This window comes from Saimiri boliviensis, chromosome 8, assembly GCF_048565385.1.
Source record: "Saimiri boliviensis isolate mSaiBol1 chromosome 8, mSaiBol1.pri, whole genome shotgun sequence".
In the NCBI taxonomy this organism is placed as follows: Eukaryota; Metazoa; Chordata; class Mammalia; order Primates; family Cebidae; genus Saimiri; species Saimiri boliviensis.
This window is the reverse complement of record NC_133456.1, coordinates 128,662,328-128,678,420: the sequence shown is the minus strand read 5'-3', so window position 1 is coordinate 128,678,420 and position 16,093 is coordinate 128,662,328. Positions and strand designations below refer to the sequence as shown.

The following is a 16,093-nucleotide window of genomic DNA, read 5'->3' as shown; positions in this document are numbered from 1 at the left end:
GGCCCCAATTCTCAACGCAGCCCACGGACTGGTACCAGACCATGGCCTGTTAGGAACCAGGCCAGACAGTAGAAAGTGAGCAACATGTGAGCAAGCAAAGCTCTATCTGTATTTACAGCCATTCCCTATCACTGGCATTCCCACCTGAAGCTCTGCCTCCCGTCAGATCAGCAGTGGCATTAGATTATAGTAGGAGCATGAACCTTATTGAGAACATGCATGCAAAGAACCTAAGCTGCATGCTCCTTCTGAAAAGATAATGCCTGATGATCTCTCACTGTCTCCCATCACCCCTAGATGGGACTGTCTAGTTGCAGAAAAACAAGCTCAGGACTCCCACTGATTCTGCATTATGGTGAGTTGTATAGGATAGTTTTTCTCAGGGTGCTGTCTAATGATAGTACCCAAGATCACTACCAAAGACAGTTAATTTACCAAGTGCCAGAAAGTGAAATGTATTAGTAATTGTACATGACCATTTTGGTCTCAATTTTAATCTTCCAAACAATAGTTAAACTTGTTAGTATATCTACTTGGGAATATGCTGAAAAGCAATTTCATGACAATACTACTGTCTGAATTAAATGCTTCAAAAGTGATTAGCAGAAAGGCTAATAGATCAGGTTGACTAGATGTGAATATGAAGGGAAAAATAAGCTATGTAATACCAGTAAGTGAGGAAGGGACATAAACTCTCTTGGACAAACATTTTAAAGCTCAGTTCATTTACTAACATCATTTTTCCATAATTATTATTACCTAGTTAACTTTCACTTCCCACTAATGTTGTGAACCTGTCTCACTAAAAATTATACCTTTGAAGCAAATTAATGAGCTTAATACATTTTCTATAATTACATTTTGACTGATTTGTTTAGTTGATTTTACAACAAATTCCTAAATTTCATTCTTCTAGATAGAGGTCTTTATATTTTTCTAATTCTGTTTTATTAAAGTCTTCTACAGTTTTCATTTTCGAGAATTCAAATTCCAGGTCTTTAACTATGAGCTCCATCTTTTTTTTTCAGTTTATATCTGTATCTATATCTATCTATCTATATATAGATAATATATATAGATAGATATATAATAGATAGATAGATATAGATATATAATTGCACTTTAGGTTCTTGGGTACATGTGCAGGACATGCAGGATTGTTGCATAGGTACATACATGGCAATGTGGTTTGCTACTTCCATCCCCCCGTCACCTATATCTGGCATTTCTCTGCATGTTATCCCTCCCCAACCTCCCTATTCCCCACTGTCCCTCCCCTATTCACCCCCAACAGACCCCAGAGGGAGGTGCTCCCCTCCCTGTGTCCATGCATTCTCATTGTTCAACACCCACCTATAAATGAGAACACGTGGTGTTTGACTTTCTGTTTTTGTGTCAGTTTGCTGAGAATGATGATATTAAAACAACATCATACACTGTGACAAGTATAACATTGGGATCACCACCTGAGACCTCAATCACGTCAGAGTCACCACCTGAGATGTTGATCACCAGCTGCAGAGGTCTGTCCTGCAGACCCTGACTCAAGGACGGGATGAATGAATACACTCTCACATACTAGAATACAATAAATCTGAGTGGGCTGGGGATGGTGGTCAGATGTTTTCAGAGGACGATTGCAGCTAACTGACCCCTACTCCTTATCCTTCCTCACATTTATTCAGTGGTAGATTTAATAACAAAGGTTCTAAGTCAACACACCTGTGGATTATTAAAATGGTTAAAAGAGTGCTTTTACAAATCATAAAAGGTCTTGGTTCTGGGGGCCCAGAGTAAACACCATTAACAGGTAATTCCCCTTTGACATCCCCCTGAGAGACCCATCCAGCAAAAAGTTTACATGAGCAAACAAATTAGAGTAGAGACAAATAAATGTGGGGTAAACAGACTTATCTGGGGAAGTTTTATTATTCTAATCTTACCCTATGGCTTTAAATTCTGAGGTAAAGAACAGGCTGCCCCATCAAAAACGATGAGTTCGTGTCCTTTGTAGGGACATGGATGAACCTGGAAACCATCATTCTCAGCAAACTGACACAAGAGCAGAAAATCAAACACCGCATGTTCTCACTCATAGACGGGTGTTGAACAATGAGAACACATGGACACAGGGAGGGGAGCATCACACACTGGGGTCTGTTGGGGGCAAATAGGGGAGGGAGGGTGGGGGGTGGGGAGTTGGGGAGAGATAGCATGGGGAGAAATGCCAGATATAGGTGATGGGGAAGAAGGCAGCAAATCACACTGCCACGAGTGTATCTATGCAACAATCTTGCATGTTCTTCACATGTATCCCAAAACCTAAAATGCAATTAAAAAAAAAAAAAAAAAAGAACTGGCTGCCTTCAGCCCATTCCATTAAAACCTTTTGGCCTTCCAAAAAGTTTGAGACTACAGTCTTCTAACTTTCCCTAATATTTTGCCAGCCATCCTGAGTGAATCCCATCAATGCTTTCTTAAGTGCTATAGGCTTTCTTGAGTTTCTGCTTGTGTCTAAACAAATTAAAATACAGTAACAATTTAATTGTATATTTGAAAATAACTAAAAGAGTATAATTAAATTTTTTGTAACACATAGGATAAAAGCTTGAGGTGACAAATCCCATTTACCCTAATGTGGTTATTAGGTATCTTATACTTGTATTAAAATATCTCATGTAACCCATATATATATGTATATGTATATGTGTATATATATATACATACATACATACACACACACACACACACACACAATGTACCCACAGAAATTAAAAATAAAAATAAAAACAAATCAAAAGGTTACATTTTAAAGTAATTGTAACCTGCATAAATATTGTATATTTGTTTCCTTTTGTTTTAAGTCAGTGATTCAGAAAGAAATTTTAAATACATGAAAAGGAAGCCAAGGCTTGAAATACTTATCAGTAATATTTACTAAATTGATAATAGCTAATAACTAGATAGGAGGATGAATTTTGGTGTTCTGTGGCATTGTAGGGTGAATATAGTTAACTATAATTTATGGTATACTTCCAAAAAGATAGAAGAGAGGATTGGAAATGTTCCCAATAAAAAGAAATAATAGAAGTTTGAGGTGATTAATATACTAATTAACCTGATTTGAGCATTACATATTGTATACATATATGGAGGAGATATCACTCTTACTCTATATCCCATAAACATGTATGTACACGTCAACTGAAAACATAAAATGTTTGATCTCATTTTTAAAAAAAGAATATGAGCCAAACTTAGTGACTTACTGCTAATGAGTAGAATGTGGCCTGGCCATTTTCACTCAAAACAGGGGAAGAGGATACCAAGGGCAAGCAGTTTGAGATAGAGGGCCTAAGCTATTGCTGCAAATCCCATGGTGTAACTCTTAACTTCATTCCATAAATGGTGCCAGGAAAACTGGCTAGCCATCTGCAGAAAGCTGAAATTGGACCTCTTCCTTACACCCTACACTGAAAGTAACTCAAGATTTAAACATAAAACCTAGCACCATAAAAATCCTAAAAGAAACCCTAAGCAAAACCATTCAGGACATAGGTATAGGCAAGGACTTCATGACTAAAACACCAAAAGCAATTTCAACAAAAGCCAAAATAGACAAATGGGATCTAATTAAACTTAAGAGTTTCTGCATAGCAAAAGAAATAATCATTAGAGTGAACTGGCAACCAACAGAATGGGAAAAAAAAATTGCAATCTACTTATCTGACAAAGGCCTAAAATCCAGAATCTACAAAAAACTAATGCAGATTTACAAGAAAAAAAAGACCCATTCAAAAGTGAGTGAAAGATATGAACAGACACTTTTCAAAAGAAGACATTTATGAGTCCAACAAATATATGAAAATATGTTCCTCATCACTCATCATCAGAGAAATACAGATCAAAACCACATTGAGATACCATCTCACACTAGTTAGAATGGAGATCATTAAAAAATCAGGAGACAACAGATGCTGGAGAGGATGTGGAAAAAAAGGAACACTTTTACACTGTTGGTGGAAATGTAAATTAGTTCAACCATTGGGGAAGACGGTGTGGCTATTACTCAAGGATCTAGAAATAGAAATTCCATTTGACCTGTCAATCCCATTACTGGGTATATACCCAAAGGATTATAAATCGTTCCATTATAAAGACATACACACATGTATTCATTGCAGCACTGTTTATAGTAGCAAAGACCTGGAATCAACCCATCAGTGATAGATTGGATAAAGAAAATGTTGCACATATACCCCATGGAACACTATGCAGCCATAAAATGGATGGGTTCATGTTCTTTGTAGGGACATGGATGAATCTGGAAACCATCATTCTCAGCAAACTGACACAGGAACAGAAAACCAAATACCACATGTTATTGCTCTTAGGTGGTTGTTGAACAATGAGAACACATGAACACAGGGAGGGGAGCATCACACACTGGGGTCTGTTTGGGGTGCTAAGGGAGGGACAATGGGAGGTGGAGAGGTTGGGGAGGGACTACACAGGGAGAAATGCCAGATATAGGTGACGGGGGATGGAGGCAGCAAATCACCTTGCCGTGTATGTACCTATGCAACAATCCTGCATGATCTGCACATGTACCCCAGAACCTAAAGTACAAATTTCAAAAAGTGCATTATATGTTAGCTTATTCATCTGAATATCCATTTCAAGTATACTGGTTTTAAAATCTCCGTGGAAATTAAGCTCTTCATTTTAACATTCCTATAACTATTTTCTGTAATTTTTAAAAAGTTCTTATATCTGCATAAATGTACAGAATGATTAAAATGTTTCAGACTAATATTTAATAATTTCTTAAATAAACACATTCTAACCTGCAAAAGAAACCAATCAATAAATTATGATCCTCTCTCATTTGTTTCAAGGTAACATAGTTTGAAAACATTCAAATCAAATTTAGTTTTATGTAAGTAATATGAAGAAAATTTTACAACATATATGACAAAGGATTGATATTAAAACCATATATAGAGTTTTCATAAATAAACTATTAATATTCATTTTAGTATTTGGTTGGGGCAAAAGTCATGGTTTTTGAAACATGATGACTTATGCACCAACCTAATATGTTAATATAAAACACATATTAAATATGTTTTCACTCTGAGACCAGCATCAAAGGGGAAAAAGCATATTTATATATGAATGTTTGCAAAATACACAAAAATATATTTTGATACCTTTTGACCACAGCCTATAAGAAAAAAAGAGCACGCACACACACACACACACACACACACACACACACACACAACTATCAAGAAGATTATTCAAAGGAGAAAATTAGAAAAGAAAACAGTCTGAGTTAAGGAGGGACAAGGAAAGAGGCATAGCCTGGGCAACACAGAATCCATCTCTACCAAAAATCATTTCCTTTTTTTTTTTTTTTTGAGACAGAGTCTCGCTCTGTCAAACAGGATGGAGACATAGTTCTAGAAGAAAGGAAATCAGAAGAGAGATCATGTGAAGACTTAAAGACTGTTTAGAAAGGGTTCTAAAGATTTGCGCTAGGACCGTGTTAACAAAGGGAAAGGGATCCAAACCATGCAGAGAAAGATAATGAGAGCAAAATATTAATTGGAATCAGAGAACAAATTAAAGTTCTCAGCAAATAGAACAGTAGCCATGTTGGCGGTTTCAAAGCCACTGAGGAAAATTCCATTTTTAATTTGGGTGGTAGAAACAAAATTACTAATTTTACTGTTTTTAAAGTCATACTTATTTTTATCATAACATGCATATATACATATAATATATGTACATGTATACACATATGTGTGTATATCAAAAACAACAGTTTATTGATATATGTATCTCACATATGCATGGCAGGAACTGGTAGAAAATAAGTACATATCTATAATATTTTTAAAAACAAAAAAATCAAATAAAAAGTTAATCAAGATAATTTTTGATGGTGTTCAAAAATAACAAAGACAGATTTTTAGATATTAAAGGATAGCAGGTAAACACACTACCAAGAGGAAGATTACAAAATACAAACAAAAATATATTCAGAAACAAAAATTTAAAAGTAGACAATGAAGAGTGTAGTTGACATTATATGCCAAAGGTATTGTTCTTATTTTCAAAATTATTAAAGAATAAGTGTAATATTTAGGTATTTAAAAAATGTTTCAGGTTGTGCTGTGACTCTGAAAAAATTTTAAGTAGAATACCTTGTTTAATTATAAAAATGCAGATATAGGTCAAATGTCTATTTCAGTGTTAATAAATATATTGAAATTATAGTTAATAAATATTTTTAAAGTTCTAAAATGTTGAAATCTTATCCAGTTATTTCTTTTCCTAATTCATGTTTTTCTTTATTTTTTGATCCAAATTATGCTCTAAAGATTGCATTAACTTGAAACATTTGCTTAATTTCTCTTTTCTGTCTTCAGACTTTAAAAAATATTAAAGAAAATTCTTATTAAAAATCTAGAGACACTCTTCTTTCCTAAGAATATTATTTCTCTTGAGTTCATGAGTTGTATGTGTGTAAACTGTTTTATAACATGCAGTTTATACACTGTATTCCATTAATGACAGATTGAAAACATAACTTTTTTAAAAACAGCCCAATGATTTATACTTTCATTAGTTTTATTCGTAGAATTTAAACTGCCAAAATTTATTTGGTAAAAAAAGTTTTTAAACATAAAATGCTAAATGCTAATAATAAGTTAAAAATAATAGTTACATTTACATTTTTGTTTCCAAAGATGCCCTCAAAGCATTGTCATCAGTAGTTCACAATATTTCAGGTTTGTTCATTCATATCTAACTAAGATAATTTTTTGAAAACTCTCATTTGGTCCCCATAACATTTCTGATTCTCAACTAACTTCAGAAAGAGCTATGCTCATTCTCTGTAAGCATTCTTTTATAGTTTTTTGATTTTCCTTTTTCTATTAAACATTTTTCTTTAGATAAAGTTTATGTTTTCTATGTTTCTCATTCTCAATATTCTCAACTTATAATGGGTTTATCAAGATGCAACGCCACAGGAGAACCTGTACTGTTGGTTGAAAATCCCTATTCTAAAATCGGAAGATTCAAAATCAGAAACTTTTTAAATGCAGAAATAATTTTTCTCAATAGTCAAAAAAATATGAGTATGAATTAGAACCATTCTCTATTAGAGTGGTTTATGTTTTATATTTGTTAAAATATGTTTTAAATAAAACTTTATTTAATGTCAATGTCTAAAAACATAAATTATCAGTATAATGTACTTAATTGTGTTGTAACAAAAGGTACAATAGAATATTTTCAATCTACACAATAACAGGTAGCATGTATGGCAGATACTATTACCTGCTTAGGCAAATTTATAATAAGACAAGATTATGTCTCATGAGAAAATAAAGCAATGTAAAATTGAAAGTTAAATTGTTCTGTACTGACTAGAAAATGCGTCCTGAAGCATAAAGTCAATAAAAATTAGAACAGTCAGAGAAAGCTTCTTGGGAAGGAAAAATTTGTGCAGCAACTCTGAATAAATGAGGATAGATGAACAAAAACTGAAAATGCAAGAATAGCATGAGGAAGGCAGAGAGATAAGAAAGTTGGCCCAATTAACTAAATATAAAACTGAGTAGCAGAGAAGTAAAAACACAGGTCCACACAATAGCTTGTAAATGAATGCTCATAGCAGCACTATTCATAATAGACAATAGTAGAAACAACATAAAGTTCTATCAGCTGATGAATTAATAGCAGCTGTAATCATGCAATAGAATATTATTAAATAAAAATGAAGTACTGATATGTACTACCAAATAGATGAACCTTAAAAACATTATGCTAAGTGAGAGAAGTCACTCATAAAACACTACAAATTGTATGACTCCATTTCTATGAAATGTTCAGAACAGGCAGATCTATAAAGACAAAAATTAGATGATGGTTGCCTAGGACTAGGGAAGGTGAAGAAACATGGTGGGTGGCTGTGATGACTAAAAGATGTGACGTTTCTCTTTAGGGTGATGCAAATGTCCTGAAATTGTTTGTGGTGCTGGTTATACAATACTGTGAATGTATTAAGATACATTGAGTTGTACAATTTAAGCGGGTGAAGTGTATGATATGTGAATTTTATCCCAATAAACTTCTTTTTAAAACATCCAATGGCAGTATCAGAATAATTTCTTTTATTTTTCATTGTGAATATGCTTACTATATATGATCTAAATATCTGTATGTTCATACAATATATTTTAAAAAATTAAAATATTGCCTAGCTATTCAAATACTATGTATATTAACCTAAACATTTGCATTTTGGAGAACAGTATAATGTCCTTGGCATCCATTCACAAAGTGGAGCTAAGAAATAAGATAACTTTCTGGAATACTCCATTAAACATTCTTCTCTGATTAAATACAGCTTGCTTCACCATGGCAACACAAATCACTGAAAAATACTGTTTATCCCAAGAATAGTCTCTCAGTTTATGGGATAAATGATGTATAATTCTTAACCTTCTCAAGGGTAAATATTATGAGAAAAGAAATGTAATTATAAAAAAAATTGCAGAATGACAGCCAGTTTTAAAAATAAACACATTATAAAGATAAAATTATAATGAAACTAATTATAATGAACATAAAAGAATTCCCATGAAAATTAGTATCATAAAACAATTTATATTATTTAACCAGCTATAGATTCACTGTTGGCATGTTACATTTAATACATACTTGACTTTTGATTTCAAATAAATTCTTCATTGAATCCTGTATCTCATTTTGGAGATTCATGTGACAATGTGATGTAACCGCTAGTGAAGCCTCAGACACACACTGTTTATTGAGATCAGCCAATTTTTTTTGAAGTTGTCTTATAATGACCTAACAAGACATGTTTATTAATTTTATGAATTATCTTATCATATTAACAATATTTACCTTCAAAAATATCCCCAAATACATTGATTCACCTTATTTTCTTTATGCATACAGATTCCTGCTTATTACTAATCCACTTAAGGACACAGAAAGTATTATCTTCCTGCCAAACTGGTAATCTCTTTCTAGACACCAGATACATCCCACTAGTCATTTGTCCCTTAATGAATCTGTAATGCTTCACAACCTGCTGAAGTCTCAAAAAAATATGTGGGCAGGACTAGTGGAGGTAAATTCTACACAGTGGAATGCTTTCCTTCTTTTTATTAGAAGCACAAAATCAACATCAAAGTTCCTCACATATTCAATCACCTGCTGAAATTTTTCCAATAGATTTCTATCTCAGAATAAAAGTATTTTTATTTCAAAGGCTTTAGACGCCCTAGGTAACCTGCTCACCACATCCCTCCTGACCGCAGCTGCTATGTTTTTCTCCTCCAGTCACTTTTTTGTACTATACATGAACTCTACATGTATTGAAATACATGAATTGAAAATGGGGATCCAATGCAAAGCTAATAAATCACAGATAGTTACAATAATCTTTCCCTGGGACAAAGTTTTATCCACATGAGTCTTTAAGCCTTGAAATAGAAATTATGGGCAAATTATTTGTAACAATATTCAAACTAAATTATAAATACCAGTGGGATGATTAATTCAAATTTGATATTGCTAAAATTAATACTAAGATATTATTTAATAAAATGCAGATGCCTTTAAAAACTGAGTGGTCATAACAGTACATAATTTGAGACTCAAATATGTTCATATTTAAGTAAATACTTCATGAATGAAAATAAAATTCTACCAGCTAAAATATAGGAAAAGCTATTTAAAAAGTATTATTAAAAGATGCAGAAAGGTACACTTCAAAATTTACTTCAAGGCACTTTAGTTTCTCTGAAAATTTTAGAGTTAAGTCAAAGTAAATTGCTGAATTGAATCTTAATTTCAAAATACTCATTGCTGATATGGACATTCCCTTTTAACTGCTTCATTGTGTTCATAAAATGTGGCCTCAAAGAGACATTAAAACTTTTATTTCAGCAGTATAAGCCAATGTCATTAATCTATTAAAAATATTTAACTCAACATTTCGTAAGTGACACTATGTCTTACTCAAAGTAAAACATCTCTCAGCTTTAACTTTCATTTGGTAGAAGTAAGGTATGCTTCTAACCTGATAAAGTAAATACATTTATCACCTATCTACCTATCTAACCTACCTACCTACCTACCTATCCATCCATCCAACTAAACTCGGCATTTAGCCAAGGCCAAATATGGCTTTAAATTTTCTTTCAGGAATATTAAACAAATTTATATTTTTGATACTTACTTCTCTTTCTGCTTTTTCTTTTCATATTGATATATGCGTTCTTTTAAATGGTTACAGTCATTAAATATCTCTTCATTTTTCTCTTTTAGGACATGATATTGCTTTTTCCTCTCAGGAAACCTAATATTAATTGTTATATTGCTTCTGTTATTAGCTTTCTTATATGCATGAACTAATTGCTGTTGAAGCCACATATTTTTCCTTTCTAGTTGAAGTAATCTCTGCTCCAGAGACTCCTGCTGTTCAGTGTGTGTGTGCACATTATCTTCTTCATTTTCATACATGTATTCGGCTTTCTTTATTTGCCACTGTATTTCACTTAGGTCTCTTTGTGCATGTTCTAAAACCAATGTATTTTCTATTACAGCATCTCCTGCATAATTGGTCATTTTTGGGCTTTTGGATTTACTTTGAACTTCAGAAAGTGGTTCATGAGGCATCTCATTGTTATATTATATTATTCACATCAACATTCATTTTTTCTTGCAAATGAGCATCTCCTGAAGCATGGAAAGTAAGTTCTTGTTTTATGCTTGAAGTCACACTTTGATCATGGTCTTGTACAGCAGAAGCCAGTCTAGGATGATATGATTCAGTTTCTGTCTTCGGTATTTCTTTGTCTTGCTTTTCCTTCAGTTTAGAAGTGAGCATTGTGTTCTTTGCTGTCAGAATTTTAAGTTGCTCACAATATCCAGATGCCCTTTTTGTTAATGTTTTCTTTTTCTGTTTTAAGGTCATCTGAAGTTCAGCATTCTTTTCTTTTAAAATCTTCATGTCCTCAAAGTATTTATTTTCCTTCTCCTGGTTCAGATGTCTTAGTGTGTCTCTTTCCAGTTTTAGCGTGGCAATTTCCTTTTCAAACATGGAATTTTCAGGTAAGAGATCATTTTCATTTTCATGAGTGTGAGAGGCCTAAATAAAACAAAATAAACTTTTACTTAGCATCCCAAAAAATGGCATATCATGGTTCCTCTAAAATTAGAGAATAACTTGCACATTTATACAATGAAAGGGTTTCAATAAATAACTATTATTTGAAGAACCATTGAATCAAAACTTCACACGCTATATAGAGCATACATTCCCCAAAGTTCGAACATTTATTTGAAGACAATGTATTCATGAACGTAAAACAGAAATGACAAGATAATTTTTAAGAGCCTCAGAATTGAAAAAAACTTTCCCTGAATTACAACAAACTCAAAAGCATAAAATAAAAAAGATTAAATCAATGTGACTACTAAGAAATTGGATTTACACTCTGATGTCTAACCTATATAAAACCCCATACTAAGAGCATTAGTGCTGCATATATTTAGACAGAAAAAAATTCTTGAAGCTCTTTCAGTTCCTTTTTCCTGAGAATGCTCTATAGATATTCTATTTAAAAAACTACAGTTAATTTTAAAAATTATATTCATGAATGTTTGATAAGTTCAGATGTTGGTACCAAGCACTTTTACATACACACATCAATGAACCCATTTAGTTATCACAATTCTGAAATGGAAAGATTAAAATATAAACAAGTTGTAGGATTTTCTCCAGGTCTTCTGAGTCTACATCCAATACTTCTCCACCAAATGACATTTAATTCTACTGGATAAAGATATAAATATAAAAGAAGTCTTTTATTTCAAAACAGAAGTGGTAAAGAAGATAAAATTTAGAGAGCTCTACTTAGAAAACCATGAGCTTATTTACTATCGCAATCATTTCTGTTTCCTCTTGATAATGTTTGAGTCAGTATTAAATGTTAATTAGGAAAACTACACTAAACTATGTTGCTAGGAACAAAATACTTACAATAAATTACCACTAAGTATATGGTATGGATTATCATTGTTTTCAAAAGTTCTTTGTACTGAAATAAGATACCACTTCGATGCCATAATTTATAATAAATAACTATAGCTATAAATGTCATAGTTAATTTTATGACAACTTATTTTGTTAGATTTAGACCTAAATAATACATACTAAATCAGAGGGATATTAAAAGTAATATGGATGAAATAAAGTTAGAAATATAAATTTTTTGCCAGAGATTGATATACCTGATTGAAATTACTTCTTAGAGTCTTCAATTCCATATCTTGAATTCTGCGAGCCATTTCAATTTGTTGTTTCACTTCTAACTCTTTACTATGTTGCTCTTTTGATTCTTTCTAATTCTTCCTTAATGTTTTCATTTAACATATTGACATTTCTTCTCTTCTCTTCTTCTTGGTTTAAAGTAAACCTGCCATTAAACATTTTTATCTTAAAATTCATTTTGTTAGAAAATAGAATTCACTTTAAGGTTTACCTCTTCCTATATTGGTTTATTATTCCAATAAAATTCCTATACTCTTGAATATTTTTTTACTTTCAAGTTCTCAGGTATTTAATTTATTACTCTCTTTAATTTATTACTCTCTTCCAAATGACATATATACTTGAAAAATAGTGAGAAAAGAACATCTTCCAGTCAAAAAGGTTCTGTTACTGGTAACTTTAACAACTGTTATGGAAAAGAATATTATAAGCTATCCAGTAAATTTATAAGTTGAAAATTACTATTTAAATGTATCACACCGTCAAAATTAGTCCTCAATGAGGACAGATCATTTAGAGTTAACTGATTAAAATCACATTTTAAAAAATAAGAATGTTTACAGATTCATTCGACATTAATATTCTTCTTTATCAAATATGGCAAGAATCCCTAAAAATAATTTGAATATGAAATCTGAGATGATGCTAAAGAGTCTAATATCTATTATTCCATATATCTTTTGCTTCTTTTATGAGTAATACTTTAAATGTATCTTATTATATATTTTATCAACAAATTTTAAATCTTTTAGAATAAAACAGAAAATTATATTTAAACAATAAAAATATGTATTTTTAACACAGAACTCTGAATTAATTTTATTTATGTAAGCAATAAAGAGTTGTTGAATAAACTAATCAGAAATTACCCTATATTTTCCTTTATACTCCATGTATATTAAGGTTAAAAGTGTATAATTAAAGGAAAATGATTCCTGGAGGGCAAAGAATGGCTGATTCATACTCTATTTTTTGTAAATGAATATAAATTTTCTTGAGAACAATTTAGAAGCAATAAACAAAGAACTTCTTAAAAACCTATAATTTCACCAAATATTTTTATATTGAAGTCAATTTATTCCAAGTCAATATTTAGAAATTTAGAAAAATATTTACATGCAGTTATGCTTTGCAGCACTTATTATAATACAACAAATTAAAAATCAAAAAAATTAATTGGTTAAGTAAATAATGATAATGGCTTTCTATATAGCTATTAAAATTCTGATTTCAATACATATGCATTTAATTAGCAGTAGAAGTATTCACAGTGAAGAATTTTATTTGACACTCTATAAGGCAGAGATATTTTTCCCAGTTAAACCTCAGTCAGCTAGTACAAAAGGTATCCTACTTACTTTTAGTATAAACAGTGGAAATATTTATTTCAAAGTAGGATGTCATACCTCACACTGCAGAGCTCTTGCTGCCATTTAACTTTTTCGTTCTCTAACTGTAATTTTATTTCTTTTGTTTCTGATAGTTCCTCTTGTAGTTCATAAAACTTCTTTTTCATTTGTTTCATTTTTTCTGTAAGTTGTTTACGATGATATATTTTAAGTTCCCTTGCTCTTTTACAAGAAGGTACTGCATCCAAGATTTTTGATAGGTTAGGTGAATCTGTCTCAAGGAGGTGACAGAAATAAAATATACTAGTACTTTTGGGATACAAAGGTCTGCAAATTTTAACATTCACTAATTCATACACTGAAAAAATATATACTGATTGCCTACCATGTGGAAGGCATTATACTAAGATCTGCAGATTAAACAGAAAACAAAAATACCTTTGCTCTTGTTTAGCTTAAAATGTACTGAAAAACGAAGCCCAAGAAAAGTGAAAGTTATAAATTCAGATAGATACTGTAAGAAAACAGATTGCTATGAATTAAATTTATACTAGCCCCATGGAAAATTCCCCCAAGTTATGTATAGCTACACTGAAGAATGAAGATTGAAAGGGAAGCAGTTGAGCAAAGAAGGAAAGAAAGCATTTTAGCCAGTCTGTGGCATGTGCTGAAGCTCTAATGTAGTCTGCCTCTGGCCAAAAGAGAACAGGTACTTAGTTTTCTTCTTAGCTAAACCAACTAAAAGCAAAGCACACAAAATACATTAAATGATTTTTCAGATGGTGGACATTAGGAAAAGAAGACAAAAATCCCTGGGGAAAAACAAAACAAAACAAAAACAGAAAAAAGGAAAGCAAGCCTTATGAGTGTTTCAGCTTCCTGCCTTGACAGAGATACCAAGATATGACACAGGAAGAAAAACTGAGGTGGGATCTATCAGACTCTCCTGGTTACAGTGATGAAGCCTAGAGTCTGGTAAAACCAAAGCGGACAGACATTATGAAAGAGAACACTGAGTAGGAGAGGGAGATACAGAAGCAATAGCAAGAAACCCATTCAAACTCCCTCCCAGTATTTGGCAAAATAATGAAGATTGCATGTGAGCTAGAAACTACCTAAGACCAAGTGGTCGGGGGGACTTATAAAATAAGAGAAAATCACACCTGTTGCTCACACAGTGTCTAGAAGAGACAAATCTATTTTTATAGATTTGCATGGGAAGACTCAGACTTCACAATGCAAACTTCAGATTATTCACAGGAAAATGAATAATCAGAAAAGTCTTGCCTCGGGTGTGGGGAATTAGCTCATACCATATAAAGCAAAATGAAGAGGATCAAACTGTTTATTAATAATTCAACTCTATTTTACAATAAAAATCAAGAAGACAAGTAGAGCAATAGAAGATACTTTTAAAAACCAAACTGCACTTGTAGAGATAAAAGTTACAATGCTGGAGATGAAAGCTACACTGAGTAGACACAAACATAGACTGATTTGCCATCATGAAAGTAAATATTCACAAATTTGAGACATTAATGAACTATCAGCAAACTTCTAGCAGGTAATATATAAGTCCCCAAAGTGGTCGGAAGAGAGACAGAAACAAAAATTTGAGGACAAATTGGCTAAATGTGTTCTAAACTTAACAAAAGTTATAGTTTCACAGATCCAGGGTGGGATCTGGCTGGAAGAAATGAAAATATTCAATTCTAATTTCTCATACCATCTACAATTATGTTATAATATTGCTTGAAGGCAGGTTGTGATAAGGTAACTTCATATACCTTAAATCCTAAAGCAACCACTAAGACAGCAGACCACTAAATAACCAAACAAACTTATAACAAAAAAGATATGAGTAAATCATAAAGAAATACAAAGCTAGATCAATCACTAAAAATATTATATATATATATATATAAAAAACTAAATAATAAAATTTACTAAACTTGTCTGAAGGAAGCAGAAAAAAAAGACGCAAAGAAGATCTGGGACTAATAGAAATCAAACAGCGTGATAACAGACAACTCTTACCCTATCAATAATTACATTATAAATTAAACTGGTCTTAAAACCTCTGCTCAAAGGCAGATTGTCAGAATAGATAAAAGAGCAAGACCTACTTGTATACTGCCTATAAGAAATAAACTTTAAATATCAATTAAGAAATTGGTTAAAGGATGAAACAACACATACCACACTAACAAGTGATAAAAGAAGGCTGAGGAAGAGAGGTTGTATTAATACCAAAGGGCAATTCATAGCAAAAATATTACCAGCAATAAATAAGGTCATTGTGCAGTGACAAAGGGTTCAACTAACCAAGAAAATGTAAGAGTCATAAATACTTGTGTAC

At 32.0% G+C, this 16,093-nt stretch overlaps 1 protein-coding gene across 1 annotated transcript in view; it reads right to left on the bottom strand.

Annotated features, from left to right (window-relative positions):
• Window positions 1-16,093, bottom strand: part of ANKRD30A (ankyrin repeat domain 30A) — a 107,860-nt gene that overhangs the window by 12,810 nt on the left and 78,957 nt on the right. Inside the window, 6 exon segments of the mRNA XM_074405305.1 lie at window positions 8,740-8,889; window positions 10,289-10,741; window positions 10,743-11,200; window positions 12,346-12,447; window positions 12,449-12,530; window positions 13,792-14,005. Of these exon segments, the coding sequence (XP_074261406.1) occupies window positions 8,880-8,889; window positions 10,289-10,741; window positions 10,743-11,200; window positions 12,346-12,447; window positions 12,449-12,530; window positions 13,792-14,005 (1,319 nt within the window). The 3' untranslated portion in view covers window positions 8,740-8,879.